Source organism: Ranitomeya imitator, chromosome 8, assembly GCF_032444005.1.
Source record: "Ranitomeya imitator isolate aRanImi1 chromosome 8, aRanImi1.pri, whole genome shotgun sequence".
In the NCBI taxonomy this organism is placed as follows: Eukaryota; Metazoa; Chordata; class Amphibia; order Anura; family Dendrobatidae; genus Ranitomeya; species Ranitomeya imitator.
The window spans coordinates 161,464,132-161,482,511 of record NC_091289.1 but is presented as its reverse complement, the minus strand read 5'-3'; the positions used below and the strand labels follow the sequence as shown (position 1 = coordinate 161,482,511).

Here is an 18,380-nt window from a genome sequence, read left to right as displayed (position 1 = left end):
TCTAAGTCTGCATTCCAAATGGCGCTCCTTCCCTTCCGAGCTCTGCCATGCGCCCAAACGGTGGTTCCCCCCACATATGGGGTATCGGCGTACTCAGGACAAATTGGACAACAACTTTTGGGGTCTATTTTCTCCTGTTACCCTTGGTAAAATAAAACAAAATGGAGCTGAAGTAAATTTTTTGTGAAAAAAAGTTAAATGTTCATTTTTTTTAAACATTCCAAAAATTCCTGTAAAACACCTGAAGGGTTAATGAACTTCTTGAATGTGGTTTTGAGCACCTTGAGGGGTGCAGTTTTTAGAATGGTGTCACACTTGGTTATTTTCTATCATATAGACCCCTCAAAATGACTTCAAATGTGATGTGGTCCCTAAAAAATATTGGTGTTGTAAAAATGAGAAATTGCTGGTCAACTTTTAACCCTTATAACTCCCTAACAAAAAAAAAATTTGGTTCCAAAATTGTGCTGATGTAAAGTAGACATGTGGGAAATGTTACTTATTAATTATTTTGTGTGACATATCTCTGTGATTTAAGGGCATAAAAATTAACTTTGGAAAATTGCAAAATTTTCAAAATTTTCGCCAAATTTCCATTTTTTTTCACAAATAAACACACGTTATATCGAAGAAATTTTACTACTATCATGAAGTACAATATGTCATGAGAAAACACTGTCAGAATTGCCAAGATCCGTTGAAGCGTTCCAGAGTTATAACCTCATAAAGGGACAGTGGTCAGAATTGTAAAAATTGGCCCAGTCATTAACGTGCAAACCACCCTTGGGGCTTAAGGGGTTAACTGATTGCCGGCGCTCTAGGTTCCATCAATGGATGGCTGTAGCAAGCCGGTATTTTGCTATACAAAAAAGGATCAAATAGCAAGAAATCTGTATCTTGGACAATACAAATTTTTGTAAAGTCAGTTCTACTCGATGTTCACAAGGAATCCATTCACTGCCATAAGTATATAACTCCTTCATGGATCCATATTGAAGATTTGCCATGTCCTAGTGTAGCCTAAATATATGGATTGCATTATAAATTTGCCTAAATTCTTTCATATACAGTACATCTGCTGACATTGTTTAAAAATACTTGGTTATTTTTAACCTAAATTAACAATTTCTAGGAACACATCACTGGAACCGTTGCTGCTGCACTCGCTCCAATTGTGTCGCACGCTGCTGATTTAGTTCTGGTAATGTTTACTAAATTTGTATCATAGTTTATTATTGATCGATAATTATAATAGTGTTTATCTATTTTATACATCCTAACATGTCTAGTCATATGTGTAATAAACAGTTATTCTATTATAGGAATTTTCTTTCTTTGTGTCTCTATTTGTGTCATTGATACAACTTCTGGTTAGAACGTAAAGTGATTGAATGAGTCTGCTAAGAATAAACCAGGTCACTTAATAATAAAACTTATGTATTTTATGGCAATTATGAAGGGCTGTCAGCAATAATTTATATGTAGCCTCATGACCTCTAATATTTTAATATTTATATAACGTATATTACAGAAACTTCCCTTGGTTGGTAATCTTGTGAAATCTATATCTTGTTTATTGGTGAGTATGGTTTATATAATAGGTTTGTTTCCAAAATACCTGACTTACTGAGATATTTGTTCAGATGTCACTTTTACAGTAATTTTTATTATCTATACATAAAAATTATACATTTCTGTGTCATATTATAAAAGCTTGTCACTTTGGCTATGAGCCGGCCAAACAGAGAATTTCAGACAACTGTATAACTTCTCGTACGTAGTTTATTAATGAAGGCTTTAATGATCTCTGCCTTCGTAATAGCTTCCATTTTTGAGATACACCATGTATGACTTTCTAAGAGCATAAAGAATGACTGAAAAATCCCTCGCAACAGGTAGCAGCCTTTAGTTGCCATCTTACATTCACGTTCCAATTCATCCTAAAGTAATTCAATCAGGTTGAAGTTGGGTATCTGAACAGGTCACTTTTCCTTCAAACCAAACCATGTCTTCATAGGTCAGCGTTTCAGGACAGGGTCACAGTCATGCTGGCACAGGAAAATGCCTTGACCAAAACTGTTGCCACAAAGTGGAAATTATCGGCCTAGTGCTAACCCTTCAACAGCTCCATACCATTATTCCCTCTCCTCTCCAAATTTGACAGTAATCATTAGGCTATTTCGCTTAAGCTGTAATATTCTTTAAAATATCCAAAGCCAGATTTGTCCTTCAGAGTTGAAGACAAGGTAGAAAAATATGATCTACAAATACTAGGGGCAAACTGTGGGTTTGTATAGTATACCACTATGTGGCTTAGCTACTTCTGTTTCATAATAACAGCATTTCTATAGCTCCTTAATCATAGATCAGGGCATATCTATGATTAAGGAGATGCACAACAGGTTTTCAGCCTCTGGATATGGGACATGGATGTTTCTCCATCTACTAGAAGAAGTAGAGAGCTTGTGAGCTCTAGAAACTACTGTAAGCATATTAGACAATGCCATGTTTTCATCATGTAACATTTATTTTAAGGAAAGTCTTTATGTATTTAATTCAGATGTTTATTTCTGAAACAGATTAATCTATTGGGCGGTGGTTAGATAATGACTTAACGTTGGGCAAAAAGAAAAAACATCAGAAGAGGCAAGTATGAAACATTATGCAACTTTTCACGCTTAGCTTTTCAGAGATGCGGTTTGGGACAATTTATGTTTTTTTTTTTATTATTATTACTTTATAAGAAATGTTCTGTGTTAGGCTGGTTTCACACATCCACGTTTCTCAGTCCAAGTGCAACCTGCCATGTACAGACTGGTTGAGGGTCGACAGCCTCAAATATACAATTAGGTCCAGAAATATTTGGACAGTGACCGATTCTTCATGATTTGGGCTCTGAATGTGACTATTTTGGATTTAAAATGAAGCAATTGAGATGCAATTGAAGTGTAGGTTTTAAGGTTTAATAAAAGGGGTTGAGCAAAAATATTCTGTGAATTACAACTATTTTTCTAGGGTCTAAGTGGTAACATTTCTCCTTGTGGAGAATGACAAGCCCAGCGTGGCATGTCAGAGTGAGGAGACTTATAAGCCATGCATGCTCCTCTGAAAAATTAAATATGAAAAATGTCTCTGCATACAGAAAGGACCCGCAGCTGCTTGTGTGGCGGCTGTGTGACTGTCACATCACATACATGGAGAGCCCAACAAACAGACTCTCCATGCATGTGTTGTGACTGTGACACAGCCGCGACACATGCAGTTGCGGTGCCGAACAGCTGATTATCAGGAGCGCTCCAGGTATCCGATGCAGCTATTTAGATAAGGACGTATTCTAAGCTATTCGCTCTAATATATAGTTTTTTTTTTATTCTCCAGAGTAACTCAAGCTTTCAACATGTGACATGGGAGAAATAGATCCTTAATCAATATTGCCGTTTCCCTGAAATTTCTCTTAATCGCCTTACAGATTTGTAAAATTCTTTTGACCTCGACTCTCATTTTCTTCTAATCATACATTGAAACATTAAATATTGAGCATATTAACGTGTGTGTGCTGCTGTTTCTTGGGAACTAAGTCCCTGTTCCAACATTTGTTTTTTTCAAGAAGTTCTCTCCTTTTTACACTGGTAGATTTTGTGGCAAATTCATTAAAAGGGATCAGGTTTGATCAATTTTAGAAAATTTATAAATGGGTTTTATACTTGCCATGCAGTAAAAAAAAATGCATGGTCTATTAGAAAAAAACCACATGTTAATCTTCAAATGTGATTAAAAAAACATATCACAAAAATGCTCCAAGGAGACAGAGGCAAATATATCTGGAATTGGTAACCTCAGCTGCATTGATGAAAGAAAAAAGAAAAGTGGCACAACGTTTAAAAGAGGGCGCTAAGAAGATAATGGAAAAAAAATGATGAGCAAAAATCACTCCAAAAAGAGATTCAATTTCAGAGATGAATTGGCCCCTATATTTTGCTGATGTATTCCCTCATACAGTGTCATAGATGGGTTTGTTCTGGTGGATTGGGAATGTTCATGAAGGTAAAAAGGGTAGAGCAGCACATATTCTGCCACAGCAAAATTTGCTTTGGCTTCCATATTATTCAATCACCCATAATCTCTTCAAATGCGGTCTCTCTAAATTCCACTCCTTAAAGCACCACTCCAGCAGTTTTTCTTATGTAACTGCTGGAGTGGTGTCACTAATGTAAGTTCCCTGCCACTAGTATTATACTCACCTGCCTCTGTCTTCATCTGTTATTGGTGTCTATCCGGTCTGTCTTGTTCAGTTTGTGACTTATCGGATCACTCCAGTGTTTGCAGGACAATTCGGAAGTCACTGCTCAGAGTACGTCTATGAGAGGCAGAATGAGGTCAGAACAAGGCTCTTATAGATTTACATTGACAACTTGTAACCAATACCTCTGACTCCAGTCAGGAGCTGTGGCCACAAGGTGGCGCCATGGCACCAGAGCGGTGCCAGGAAGAGCTGAAGACAGCGGCTAGTGCGTATAATACTAAGGTCAGGGAACTTAGATTAGTTGCACCACTCCAGCACTAAAATAAAACAAAAAAAATGCTGGAGTGATGTTTTAAGAAATCCAAAAATCAGGGCTCCACACACCGATATGCGGCACAATAGAAATTGAACACTTTGCATGCACATGAAACTTTCAAAATATTTTAATAAAATATTTTATGCTGCAAACTAAAATCCCCAAACTGATCAAGATTCTTCAGCACTCCATCCAACTACAACAGAGACAGAAGGTGAATACCAGCCGACTTCCATGGCAATAAGCCTTCTATTCTGAAGAACTCCGGGAGCTTCGGATTACGGCAAAGAGGAGTGAATTTAATGAAGCCTGAAATCCTTAAAAGCTGTTTGCCGTCTGTCCACACTTTGACCATTAAGGAAATGGTCGGATGTTTCACATTGGCTAAACTATGGAATTCTGTCTCCAATGAAGGCAAAAGAGATCTACTATCTGTATGCCAAAAGTAGCCTAGATACTGAACCTGTTTGCTATTCCACAATCCAAAAAGAGTTGGGAGTAGTTAATCCACTCTCATCCTTTCCATATGCCAACAAATCAACTAAGGCAAGGTGTTTTTTCTCCATATTAATTGTCTAAAAGGTGATTGAAATCTATAGAAATATTTCAGCAATATCAAAACTGGGTTATTGTGAATGACATAACAGTTGTTGCATTAGAATCATTTTCACGTCATTTTAGTACGACCAATAACTGAGATAGGGAGTTTACACGGTATAATATATATATATATATATATATATATATATATATATATATTTATAAGGAACTAGATGGTGGCCCGATTCTAACGCATCGGGTATTCTAGAATATGTATGTAGTTTATTTATGAAGTTTTCAGAATAATGCAATTTATACAAAGGATTCGGCCGGCCGGCCACGACCAATCAGCGACGCGTGGTTAAAATTCCGCGCCAATTCACGGGCGGACTGCGACTGTTGCTGATTGTTTGCGGCCAGGCGTGACCAGTGAAGCCAGGGCCGGCTCCAGGTTTTTGAGGGCTCCGGGCGAAAGAGTCTCAGTGGGCTCCCCTCTTTAACACATACCACGATTAATGATGCACTGATACAGCAGAGAAATATAGCACAGCCAAGTAGCATGTAACACAGCCCACATAGTAAAAAGCACAGACACGTAGTATATTGCCCGGCCACGTAGTGTATATTGCCCAGCCACCTAGTATATAGCACAGCCACGTAGTATATAGCACAGACACGTAGTATATTGCTCAGCCACGTAATATATTGCACAGCAACGTAGTAAATTGCCAAGCCACGTAATATATTGCACAGCCATGTAGTATACTGCACAGCCACGTAGTATATAGCACAGAGACGTGGTATATAGCACAGCCCACATAGTATATAGCATAGAGATGTAGTATATAGCATAGAGATGTAGTATATAACACAGCCCATGAAGTATCTAACACAGTCCAAGTAGTATATAGTCCAATGTAGGCACCATATCCCTGTTAAAAAAAAGAATTAAAATAAAAAATAGTTATATACTCACCTTCCGTCGGCCCCTGGATCCAGCCCAGGCGTTTATCGATGCTCCTCGCGACGCTCCGGTCCCAAGAGTGCATTGCGGTCTCGTGAGATTATGACGTAGCAGTCTCGCGAGACCGCAAAGCATGGACCCGAGCGTCACGAGGAGCGGGAAAGGCCTGGGCTCTATCCGGGGGCCTACAGAAGGTGAGTATATAATGATTTTTTATTTTTTTTATTATTTTTAACATTAGATCTTTTTACTATTGATGCTGCATAGACCGCTTAGTCTTCTGGGTAATTTCCCAATGCATCTCTGGGAACGGAAGCTGGCGGCAGCCGCGCGTGCATGGGCGGACAACGGGACGAGAATATCAGGCTTTTTGTTTTTTTATTATTTTTAACATTAGATCTTTTTTACTATTGATGCCGCATAGGCAGCACCAATAGTAAAAATTTGGTCACACAGGGTTAATAGCAGCGTTAACGGAGTGCGTTACACGCGGCATAATGCGGTCCGTTAATGCTGCCATTAACCGTGTCAGCGCTGACTGGAGGGGATTATGGAGCGGGCGCCGGGCACTGACTGGACGGAACTAGGGAGGGACTAATTATCAGCCGGACTGTGCCCGTCGCTGATTGGTCGCGGCCGCCAGCAACGCGGGATTTCCGTGACAGACGGAAGTACCCCTTAGACAATTATTTATAATGGATTGATATCTAGTGAAATAAAGGAGCTCAGGTTCCTAGACACCTTAACTTCCAAACATGTAAATTCCATCGCCACCATCAAAGAGGTCTAGTGATTCCTACAATCAAAGGCTTCATTGGGCCTTTGTCCTGTGAAGCGTTTATCCAGGCGCTCTCTGTGCCTATTAACTATGGCTCTAAATTCAGTTGAATAGTACTGTAAATGCCTTAGGTTAGCGTTTAGTTCTCCTAAAGAACATGGTCTGATCCGGAATCTTCCTCAACCTTTAAAGCCTGGTTGACTGCCTCAATAAGCGAATCCACTGTTTCTGAAAGTCTGGCAAATCCGGATCTAAGCAACCATCAGATTCGCAGTCAGTAACGCATTCGATACTGAACTTTGGAGAGAGAGCACAATAAATGGAGCTGTGAGGCGACAAGGCACGTGTCTGCTCAGGAGACGTGCTACGGATCAGTTTTCTAGGTGCCTGACGGCTTCTAGGGTGCGTTAAGCAGCTGCTAACTGATTGGCTTGGGGAGGGTCCGTCTACATCATTCCTGCAAATGCTCCGGTCCCCGAAAGGATCACGCAGGAATTCAATCGCTTTGGCCAGTGAAGCCATGGATTGCGACAGTGACGAAGCTAACACACAGGGGGACTAGGTACCCTGGGCTTGGTGGCGGCGGAGGGCTCCTGAGCGCAGTCGGGGTCACAGGCATTGCAGAGCGGCGAACTCTGAGCCTTAGGAAACGCAGATTGTCAGGAGAAGCATGGACTAAAGAATATAGCCATAGTCTTGTTAGACTTTTTAAAAACCTTAGGCTGGGACATGATGTACCCTTCTATGTGGCCCTATATTATTAGTGGCTGCTGAGAAGAGGTACTGCTGAGAAAAGGGGATACAGCAGGAAGGAGGGTCCTGGAGGGATTCAATATGTAAAATGCAGCGCTCCCTTACCCAGGTCTGTGTCCCCGCTCCTCCTGCGTTACTCCTCCTGCGTGGACCCTGCACATCCCTTGCTGCCAACGTCCTGATGGCAGATAGAGTGCGTGCTGAGACAGTCTGGGGGAAGATGGCCCCCGAGATTTCAGAGGCGCTTCTCGTGCTGGACTGGTGGGTGGAGCCTCGGCATCGCATCATAGCATGTGCGGATTCGTGAGTTGTGACCTAGAACAGGTCCGAAGCCGGGGACTAAATTTGCTGCGCTGGTGCAGGAAAGAGCCGATGCACGCCCCCGCGATGAGGATGGGTCCCCCTTACTCAACGCCGCCCCAGACCACCTGAAAGGAGCCCTGCAGTCTCGGCACTTACCCGGAGAAGCTGCTGGGTTGCAGGTAAGGCAGCTTGCTGCAGGTACTCCTGTGCTGCTGCTGGTATAGACAGTGCAGGGATAAGGGGTAACACCCTCTAGGAGGGAAGTGGAGAGGGACCTTCCGCTTTAACAGTGGTGGTGCAGTGTGGGGCTGCTCGGATGCCACGAGGCAGGCCTCTGTATATCCAAGAGGTTAATCTTCTAGGATGGGGGACAGGGCTGAATGTCCGGCAATAGGCCTGGCTACGGAAGAGGATACGTGGAGGTGACACTCCATGTGCTAGTCCATTGAAGGTGTGGCAAGATCGGTGCCCTTGAAGTGACCCGTCACCCCTAAGAATCAGCTCAGGCGTAGCATCCCACGTCGCAGGAGAGGCAACACTCTCCGTGCTCGCCTGTTGATGGTTCTGGGAGATCGGAGCCTTGAAAGGATCCGTTGCCGCTTTGTCCATAGTGAAAAATAAAATAAAAAATGTAAAAATTTTAAAAATAAATCAATGAGTTTTGGGTCTGAATAGCAGACTAGTCCGTGTGCCTCCTATGGACACTAAGCAAGAACTGGTTCTCTGGGAGCCAGCACGAGGGTGTATAATGCAGAGGAGGAGCTAACTTTTTTTTTTTGTGTTAACAGTGTCAGCCTCCTAGTGGCAAGCAGCATACAACCCATGGTCTGTGTCCCCCAATGAGGCGAAGAAAAAAAAATTATGATATGACGGCTAGTGTTGAGCGCAAGTGCTCGCTACTCAAGTTTGCATGGGGTGGTTGGGTATACACGGAGTATCGTGGATCCCCGCATTTTTTAAAAAAAATTGTGTCTAACAAGCCGCGAAACATGCAGGGTTGGGACTCAAGTCTCGGGACTCGTCACTCGAGCACTCGCGATATTCAGTGCATACCCAAGCACCCGTTGCAAACTTGAGTAGCGAGCACTTGCACTCCACACTAATGACAACCTATTAAATATGACAACCCAATATCAAATTCTGTGTCGTACTTGTAGGTTCAGAATGCTCAATGTACCCCTGGATAAAATCCTCAAGGGGTGAGGTTTCCAAAATAGGGTCACTTGTGGGGGGTTTCCACTGCTTAGGCACATCAGCAAATTTTACATGCAAAAAGTCAAATGGCACTCCTTCCCTTTATAGCTCTGCCCAAACAGTAGATTTCCCCCACAAATAAAACGTATCAGCATGCTCAATAGAAAGTGCTAATTTTGTGGTCTATTTTCCACGGTTACCCTTGTAAAAATATAAAGTACATTTTTTGTAAAAAAAAAAATTAAAATAAATGTTCATTGGTTAATTACCGTATGTTTCAAAAATTGTGCAGATGTAAAGTAGACGTGGGAAATGTTATTTATTAACTGTTTTGTGTGACATGACTGATTTAAGGGCATAAAAAATAAAAGTTTGAAAATTGCAAGAATTTGTCAAATTGCCTTTTTTTCACAAATAAATGCAAGTCATATTAAATAAATTTTATCACCATCATGAAGTACAATATGTCACGGAAAAAAAAAAATTTCAGAATCAGTGGGATACGTTGAAGAGTTCAAGAGTTGTTACCTCATAAAGTGACAGTAGTCAGAATGCTAAAATTAGGCTCAGTCATTAAGGGGTTAAAGGGAACCTGTTACCAGTTTTGGCAGATATAAGATACAGCCATCACCTTTAAGGACTGATATACAGCATTCTATAATGCTGTATATCTGCCCCCAACCCGACCTGCAAGAGAAGAAAAAAAATACTCACCTGCGGAGCGGTCCTATGGGTGTTGCTCTTCTTGGTCCAGCGCCTCCCATCTTCTTATGATCGTCACCCTCCTGCTTGCTTCGTGTGGATGACGCTTTGCTGCATCATCCACGCAGTCTCGTCGGCAACACTTTCCTGCGCAGTCGTACGTGTCTGCCCTGTTGAGGGCAGAGTAAAGTACTGCAGTGTGCAGGTGCCGAAGCGCTTTGACCTTTTCCGGAATCTGCGCACTGCAGTACTTTGCTCTGCCCTCAACAGGGCAGGTAAGTATTCCTGTGCAGGAGCGTGATGTTAAGGAGACAATGTGGATGATGCAGGGACACGCCATCCATATGAAGCAAGCAGGAGGACGGCATTGCAAGCAGAAGGGAGGCGTCGAACCAAGAAGAGAGATACCTATCGGACCGGACCGCTCGGCAGGTGAGTATAATAAGTTATTTTTCTTCTCTTACAGGTCGGGTTGGGGGCAGATAGATAGCATTATAGAATTATTATTATTATAGCGCCATTTATTCCATGGTGCTTTTCATGTGAGGAGGGGTATACATAATAAAAACAAGTACAATAATCTTAAACAATACAAGTCACGACTGGTACAGGAGGAGAGAGGACCCTGCCCGCGAGGGCTCACAATCTACAAGGCATGGGTGAGAATACAGTAGGCGAGGGTAGAGCTGGTTGTGCAGCGGTTTGGTCTATCGGTGGTTACTGCAGGTTGTAGGCTTGTCAGAAGAGGTGGGTCTTCAGGTTCTTTTTGAATGTTTCGATGGTAGGTGAGAGTCTGATATGTTGTGGTAGAGAGTTCCAGAGTAGGAGTGATGCGCGAAAGAAATCTTGTATGCGATTGTGGGAAGAGGAGATAAGAGGGGAGTAGAGAAAGAGATCTTGTGAGAATAAGAGGTTGCGTGCAGGTAAGTACCGGGAGACGAGGTCACAAATGTATGGAGGAGACAGGTTGTGGATGAGTTGTATGTCATGGTTAGTGTTTTGTACTGGAGTCTCTGGGCAATGGGGAGCCAGTGAAGGGATTGACAGAGGGGAGAGGCCAGGAAATAGCAGGGGGGCAGCAGAGTTTAGAATAGATTGGAGGGGTGCAAGAGAGTTCGACGGGAGGCCACAAAGCAGGAGGTTGCAGTAGTCAAGGCGGGAGATGAGGAGGGCATGGACTAGGGTTTTTGCAGATTCTTGGTTTAGGAATGTACGGACCCGTGAAATATTTTTGAGTTGAAGGCGGCAGGAAGTTGAAAGGGCTTGGATATGTGGTTTGAAGGAGAGATCAGTGTCAAGGATTACCCCGAGGCAGCGAGCTTGTGGGACTGGGGAGAGTGGGGAGCCGTTTACTGTAATGGATAGGTTCGTTTGAGCCGCGTGAGATGGGGGAAAGATGATGAATTCTGTTTGTCCATGTTAAGATTTAGAAATCTAGCGGAGAAGAAGGATGAAATAGCGGACAGATATTGAGGGATTCTGGTTATTAGGGTGATTATATCTGTCCAGAGATGTAAATCTGTGTGTCATCAGCATAGAGGTGATACTGAAAGCTGAGAGATTCTATGAGCTGTCCCAGGCCAAAGGTGTAAATGGAGAAAAGGAGGGGCCCTAAGGACTGAACCATGCAGAACTCAGACAGATAGGGGGCGAGGTGAGGAGGTGGTGTGTGAGTGGGAGAAGCTGAATGTCCGGTCTGTTAGGTATGACGAGATCCAGGATAGGGCCAAGTCTGTGATGTCAAGGGATGAGAGGGTCTGTAATAATAGGGAATAGTCCACTGTGTCAAAGGCAGAGGACAGGTCCAGGAGGAGGACAGAGTAGTGTCACTTGCTCTTGGCGGTTAATAGGTCATTGGTGACCTTAGTTAGAGCAGTTTCAGTGGAGTGGTGTGACCGGAAGCCAGATTGTAAGCGGTCGAAGAGGGAGCAGGAAGAGAGATGGGAGGACAGTTCAAGATGGACGTGTTGTTCCAGTAGTTTTGAGGCATAGGGGAAAAGTGACATAGGGCGATAGCTAGATACAGAGGATGGGTCAAGAGAGGGCTTTTTGAGGATAGGTGTGATTGAGGCATGTTTAAAGCTTGAGGGGAAAACCACAGTTGTTAGTGATAGGTTGAACAGATGGGTTAGGGTTGGGATAAGACTGTGGAAAGGTTTGGGATGAAGTGGGATGGGATCGGGTCAAGTGCACAGGTGGTGAGATGCGATCTTGAGAGTAGAGTGGAGAGTCGATCTTGAGAGTAGAGTGGAGAGTCGATCTTCTGTAATGGTGGAGAAGTTGGTTTTGGAGGTGGAGGGCTGGGCATTTGGGAGGAAAGGCTCTGAGGGTTGTAAAAAAAAAAACCGTCTCTGATGTCATCAATCTTCTGCTTGAAAAATGAGGCAAAGTCTTCAGCTTAGATGAGTGGGGAGGGTGTAGGTGCTGGGGGACAGAGGAGGGAATTGAAGGTGTTGAATAACTGTTTAGGGTTGTGAGACGAAGGATATGAGAGATGAGAAGTAGGTTTGTTTAGCTGTGGAGAGTGTGGCCTTGAAAGTACTGAGAGACTGTTTGAATGCGATGAAGTGCTCGTTGGAGTGGGATCTTTTCCATCTCCGCTCACCAGCCCTGGAAGCTCGCCTCAGTTCTTTTGTCAGGCTGGTTTGCCAGGGCTGTCTGTTGATTTTGTGAGCTTTGGTATGTGTGAGAGGGGCAACAGATTCCAAAGCTACAGCTATTGTGGTGTTATATAGAGCGGCAGCGTCATCCGTATTGTGTAGGTAAGTTATGTCTGTGAGGGTGGAGGCATTCAGAGAGTGAGTGTAGATCAAGGTGTTTAAGATTTCTGCGAGGGTGTGCAAGTTTGTGGGTTGGGGATTATAGACAAGGAGTGGAGAGAGAAGAGAATGTGAGAACGGTAGGTTGTGGTCAGAAAGAGGGAGAGGTGAGTTAGAGAAGTTAGATGGGGAGCAGAGGCGGGTGAAGATGAGGTCCTGTGTGTGACCATATTTGTGAGTGGCAGCAGAATACCATTGAGGCTGCCGTCACACTAGCAGTATTTGGTCAGTATTTTACATCAGTATTTCTCAGCCAAAACCAGGAGTGGGTGATAAATGCAGAATGTTTCTATTATACTTTTCCTCTAATTGTTCCACTCCTGGTTTTGGCTTACAAATACTGATGTAAAATACTCACCAAATACTGCTAGTGTGACGGCAGCCTGAGTGAGGCCGAAGGAGGAAGTGAGAGATAGGAGCTTAGTGGCAGCTGAGAGGGAAGTGTCAATGGGAATGTTGAAGTCGCCCATGATGATAGTGGGGATGTCCGCAGAAAGAAAATGAAGTAGCCAAGTGGTAAAGTGGTCAAAAAAGGTGGTAGCTGGCCCTGGGGGGCGGTAAATGACAGAAAGTTGGAGGGGGAGTAGATGCGCACAGAGTGCATCTCAAAGGAAGGGAGGGTAACAGAGGGTGGCAATGGGATTGGGGTGAAGGGGCAGTTATCTGACAGGAGAAAACCCAACTCCTCCACTATACCTGCTGCTGGGGCGGGGTATGTGAGAAAGGTGGAATCCACCATACGAAAGTGCAGCAGGAGAGGCTGTGTCAGAAGGGGTGAGCCAGGTTTCGGTGATGGCGAGGAGGAAAGTTTGGTAGTAACAAAAAGATCATGGATGTAGGAAAGCTTGTTGTAGACCGAGCGAGCATTCCACAGAGCTCCTGTTAGTGGGACTGGGGAAGCGGGGGCTGGGCGAATGGGTATAAGGTTAGAGAGGTTACGGAAATTTGTGATAGAGCGTGGATGGGAGGTAGAAATGACTGTGGGGATGTGGTGAGGAGGACCAGGATTTGGAGAGATATCACCAGCAGTGAGAAGGAGCAGAGAAAGTGTTAGCAGGTGTGAGCAGGAGAGGGCATGAGGAGGCTGTCTGTGCTTGGAGACAGAGGATTGTATGTTGAGGAACAGTTCAAAGGAGGAGGTGAGATGGATGGGGAGGATTGAGGAAGAGATGAACAGTTCCTTACTAGGTGTAGGGATTAGGGGGGTTATTAGAAAGTGAAGGATTATAGAATGCTGTATTCCAGCCCTTAAAGGTGATGGCTGTAACTCATATCGGCTAAACCTGGTGACAGTTTCACTTTAATGTACTGGTGAAGATAGGGCTGCAAAAATGATCACTTTATAAACAATGAGTAAAACAGAATTAAAGTGCTAAAAAGAAGGGTAAACCAACACTAAAATAAATTCCAGCTCATCGTAACAAGAAAGGAGAAAATACACTCCATTGTACTATATCTCTGTTTAATCCACAGCAATAATTGTACACATTGCACTGCGCACATTATGGTATCTGAGCAGAGTAGTATGGTGGTATTATCTAACCAACGTCTGCAGACTTTGTGAAACAGTTTTTCATGACCAACAATACTCAGCTACAGGTTAATCATTTCAGGTCAAAGTTCTTCACAAAAATACAACCACCCTACCCCCACCAAAAAAAAATCTTTATCTTACAATCATTAAAATAATCGAACAATATAAAAAAAAAAGTTGTTATGTAAACCACACAAACAGAACAAACTGGGAACATTACACTAAGAAACTAATGCATATACTCCCAATGTAAATTATCCATGACACTTTCCTGGCTAAGTAACCCAGCGTAAGAGACTTTCAGGAGTGGTGGCTAATCGTGCTGCAGAGCCAAGGGCTTCTGTCGCTGATCGTCTTGGAATCTGAAACCCTATAAATGGGTTGTTTGCTCTTGCTGTTTGATTGATAAATAGGGTTTCATTATTCTGACTGTTATTTTCCAGCTTTTCTTTTTCTGAGGTTAAAGGCAAATACTGGTCTGCAAGAGAAAAAGAAAAAAACAAAATTAAAAAGCAATACTTTGAAGGGGTTGTCCCACAATTCAACATTTTGTCAAAAGCCATATACCTTCCTAACATCAGAAAATAGGAAGCCACATGCTACATCTCGTCACACAAAAAAACAAGCCGTTATGTCACTAGTCACTAGTTTCTTCCATAGGTTGGACGAGACTCGCTCATTCAAGTCTATTGATGCTCAACACCCCCCCCCCCCAAAAAAAAATGGATACTATGCGGAGCCATAGTATGGCATCCATCTTTTAAGGATACCTTTGTTAAAAGAAATTGCAATGTATCTTTATTTAGTCTTGTAAATTACTGCTGCGGTATAATAATCAGGCTTCACACTGGTTGTAAATGGATAACAAATGGGGGAAAAAAAATGGTCCCTTTTTTCTGGATAAAAATTGATAAATTCTACATGCTCGTGTGAATGGAGCCTAAGGATAAACTCACATCTGCGCGTAAACAGTAGTAGAGATTCTCAGCCATAATTTCATGTGTATGTCATGCGAGTGCTATCCGACTGTGCGATTTTTCCCTCACCTAACATCCATGTGGCATAGTAATTCTCTGTCATTTCAAGATGTTTTATTAACTAATAAAACAATCTTATATACAGATATAGATAGATGGTTCATGGGTAGAGGTCTCGAGATATCTCATCAGTGCATTGTTTTTTTTTCTCTCGCACGCATTGGCTTTCCTTGGTGAGCCGGAGCAGTTTCAGGGTATGTGCACACGTTGCGGATTCCATTGCGGATTTTTCCGCGCAGATTCCGAAAAATCTGCAAGTAAACCGCCCTGCATTTTACCTGCAGATTTACCGTGGATTTTGTGCAGAATTCGCCTGCGTTTTTACACCTGTGGATTCCTATAATGGAATAGGTGTAAAACGCTGCGGAATCCGCACAAAGAATTGACATGCTGTGGAAAATAAACCGCAGCTTTTCTGCAGCATGTGCACTGCAGATTTGGTTTTACATAGGTTTACATGGTACTGTACAATGCATGGAAAACTGCTGCAGATCCACAGCCAAATCCACAATGTGTGCACATACCCACAAACGTCCATACGCAGCATACTGCAAATTTTTCCTCACCCTAATTCCAGGTGAGGAAAAATAACACAGATGAGCACTTCCTCACTGACTGAAATTGTAGCGAGTGCAGTGCAAGGTTTTCTCACATTGCACTTGCCGAGTTTTAACACTGATGTGAGCGAACCCAAAAAGTAATGTTCTGTTAAAAAAAAAAAAAGAAAAGCAAACTTCTCTCCCACTCCTCCACTACAGACACGCAAAACCAAGAAGTAAAACTTTTCATCTCAGAATATTAGTCATGATGGATCAGATTAAAGCATCATTCCAGCATTTTTGTTTTTTATTTAAGCTCTGGAGTGGTGCAATTTATGTTCGCTGGATCTGGGCGATCCAGACGTCACTTCCCAATGTAAGTCTATGAGAGCCAGAATGAGGTTCTCAGATTTATAATGAGAGCTTGTGACTAGCGAGTATACTCGTTGCTCAGGTTTTCCAGAGCACGCTCAGGTGGTCTCCGAGTATTTGTGACTGCTTGGGAGATTTTGTTTTTGTTGACGCAGCTGCATGATTTACAGCTACTAGCCAGCCTGAGTACATGTGGGGGTTGCCTGTTTGCTAGGGAATCCCCACATGTAATCAAGCAGTCTAGTAGCCGCAAATCATGCAGCTGTGGCAAGGAAAACTAAATCTCCGTGCAGTCACAAATACTCGGAGATCACCCTAGCGTGCTCTGGAAAACCCGAGCAACGAGTATACTCGCTCATCACTACTTGTGACTTTTACCTCTGACTTCTGGTCAGTCAGAAATTGCAGCGTGGAACCGAATCGGCATCAGGAGGACCTGAAGGCACCACTCCAGCACTGAAATAAAATAAAAAAAATCTGCCGGAGTGGCCAGCGACTTTGTCCAAGTTTTTAATTTTGTCCCTATGTGTATTTGCGTTTGACATCTCTGCTCTAGAGTTTTGGTAATAGGGTTTGTAGACTTCCATCTACTTATCTATTTTGCATCTTTTACACAATAACCTATAGAGTACACAGTGTGCACACAAGAGCTGCTGGTTCCAGAGTCTTAAATTATATTGTTGCCTTATACAGTGAAACCTTGTTGAAATGAGTATACAAAATTACAGTAAAATAAATAAATCGAATATTGATATGAATAAACATAAAAGGCATTAAAGTCTCCCAGTCATCAGCTTCTTACCATGATGATTTTCAGCAGGCTGAGTGGTCTCCTCAAACTCTTGACATATTCTTGGTGGAGACTGAAGAGTTGGAGAGTTTTCTAATGTGTTTTTAGGGTCAATTAGAGAGATATAAAATTCCTCCTTTTTTTGAGACAGAGGATGTTCATCACTTATTTTTTTCAGCTCAATTTTTTCCTTTTAAAAAAGAAAAAAAAAATCAGTTGAATGGACAGTTCACATACCCCAACGTGCCCACAGATCACTACATTTGTGGATACTAACCTCTAGCTTGGGCTTCTCCTCCTGATTACCTACGATCTGTGGAGGTGGTCTAAAGACATCATTAAGAGATGCCGTGCTCCCAGAGAAAGACCACGTTTCATCCCATTGATCTTCACCAATAGGAAAGGCTTCCAGGTAGGGTAAATCAGGTTCATCCTCTTCTCTTACCTATATGTGTATATATAAGGGAATATCTATTTTTTTTTTAAACAGTAGTTAGGATGATCACAAGAAAACACTCACCCTCCCTCCTGTCTTTGGGTTAATCTTCCTACCACATGTTCTCAGGGAAGATGGTGACTATGGTGCTTACACAACAGATAGGAAAGCATGATATATTATACATGAATGCACATATAATTGTCTCTAGAAGGATGTCTCTAAAAGGATAACAGGAAATATTATAGCAGAAATATGCCAGAAAAATAACCCCCTGCTATAGATGCTTCATTTTTATTTTTGCTATGCTTTGTTATTGCTATCAATCTGATAACTTATCTGCTTCATCCTCAGGTATGTCCGCTGGCTGCTACCCCAATCCCATCACCATCACCCAACTTTCCTGATCTTCCTCACCGTGCTATTCCTTTCTGACCTCCTCCACGCTTATTCGCTCCTCACTCAATCGCCTCCAAGACTTCTCCCGAATATCACCCATCCTCTGGAATTCAGTGCCCCAACACATCCGGTTATCCACTACTTTTGGATTCTTCAAAAGAAACCTGAAAACCCACCTCTTCAAGGAAGCTTACAGCCTGTAAAGACCACACGGCCACGTCAACACCATTGGAGCTTCTGCGACCCTCAACCTACTGTCTCCTTCCCCATAATCCTGTAGAATGTAAGCCTGCAAGGGCAGGGTCCTCGCCCCTCTGTACCAGTCTGTCATTGTTAGCTTTGTTTACTGTAAGTGATATTTGTATTTTGATGTAACCCCTTCTCATGTACAGCACCATGGAATTAATGGTGCTATATAAATAATAATAATATAATCACACATATACAGCAGAGATGAGTGAACATATTCGCAGCACACTGGTCCAATGCCACATTAGTATTTGATGGCCACAGGAGCTGTACGAGAGTCCTGCGAATGGCCTCCTAGTTGCAGGAATCCATACTGCCATTTCTAATTTGTAAGTCTGGCGCAACGTCAAGACGCAACAATTACATTGCATCAGGGTTACAAATCAGAAGGGGCATTAAGGATGAGGACCCC

The 18,380-nt window shown here is 42.8% G+C and overlaps 2 protein-coding genes across 3 annotated transcripts in view; one reads left to right on the top strand and one right to left on the bottom strand.

Moving 5' to 3' along the window:
- The window catches only part of LOC138648193 (ranaspumin-like), a 45,834-nt gene extending 28,048 nt beyond the window's left edge, over positions 1–17,786 (top strand). Inside the window, exons 12-15 of one of the 2 annotated variants that reach the window (XM_069737704.1) lie at positions 1,133–1,201; positions 1,532–1,579; positions 2,580–2,646; positions 17,675–17,786. In XM_069737704.1, coding sequence (XP_069593805.1) covers positions 1,133–1,201; positions 1,532–1,579; positions 2,580–2,603 — 141 coding nt within the window. In that variant the 3' untranslated portion in view covers positions 2,604–2,646; positions 17,675–17,786. Of the gene's footprint in view, positions 1–1,132; positions 1,202–1,531; positions 1,580–2,579; positions 2,647–3,378; positions 3,547–17,674 lie in introns of those variants that run through there. The other variant, XM_069737703.1, reaches the window with a different exon arrangement.
- The window catches only part of TDRD5 (tudor domain containing 5), a 119,732-nt gene continuing 115,407 nt past the window's right edge, over positions 14,056–18,380 (bottom strand). Inside the window, exons 14-16 of the mRNA XM_069737701.1 lie at positions 17,162–17,329; positions 16,897–17,074; positions 14,056–14,624 (exon numbers count right to left, since the gene is read on the bottom strand). Of these exons, the coding sequence (XP_069593802.1) occupies positions 14,422–14,624; positions 16,897–17,074; positions 17,162–17,329 (549 nt within the window). The 3' untranslated portion in view covers positions 14,056–14,421. The remainder of the gene's footprint in view (positions 14,625–16,896; positions 17,075–17,161; positions 17,330–18,380) is intronic.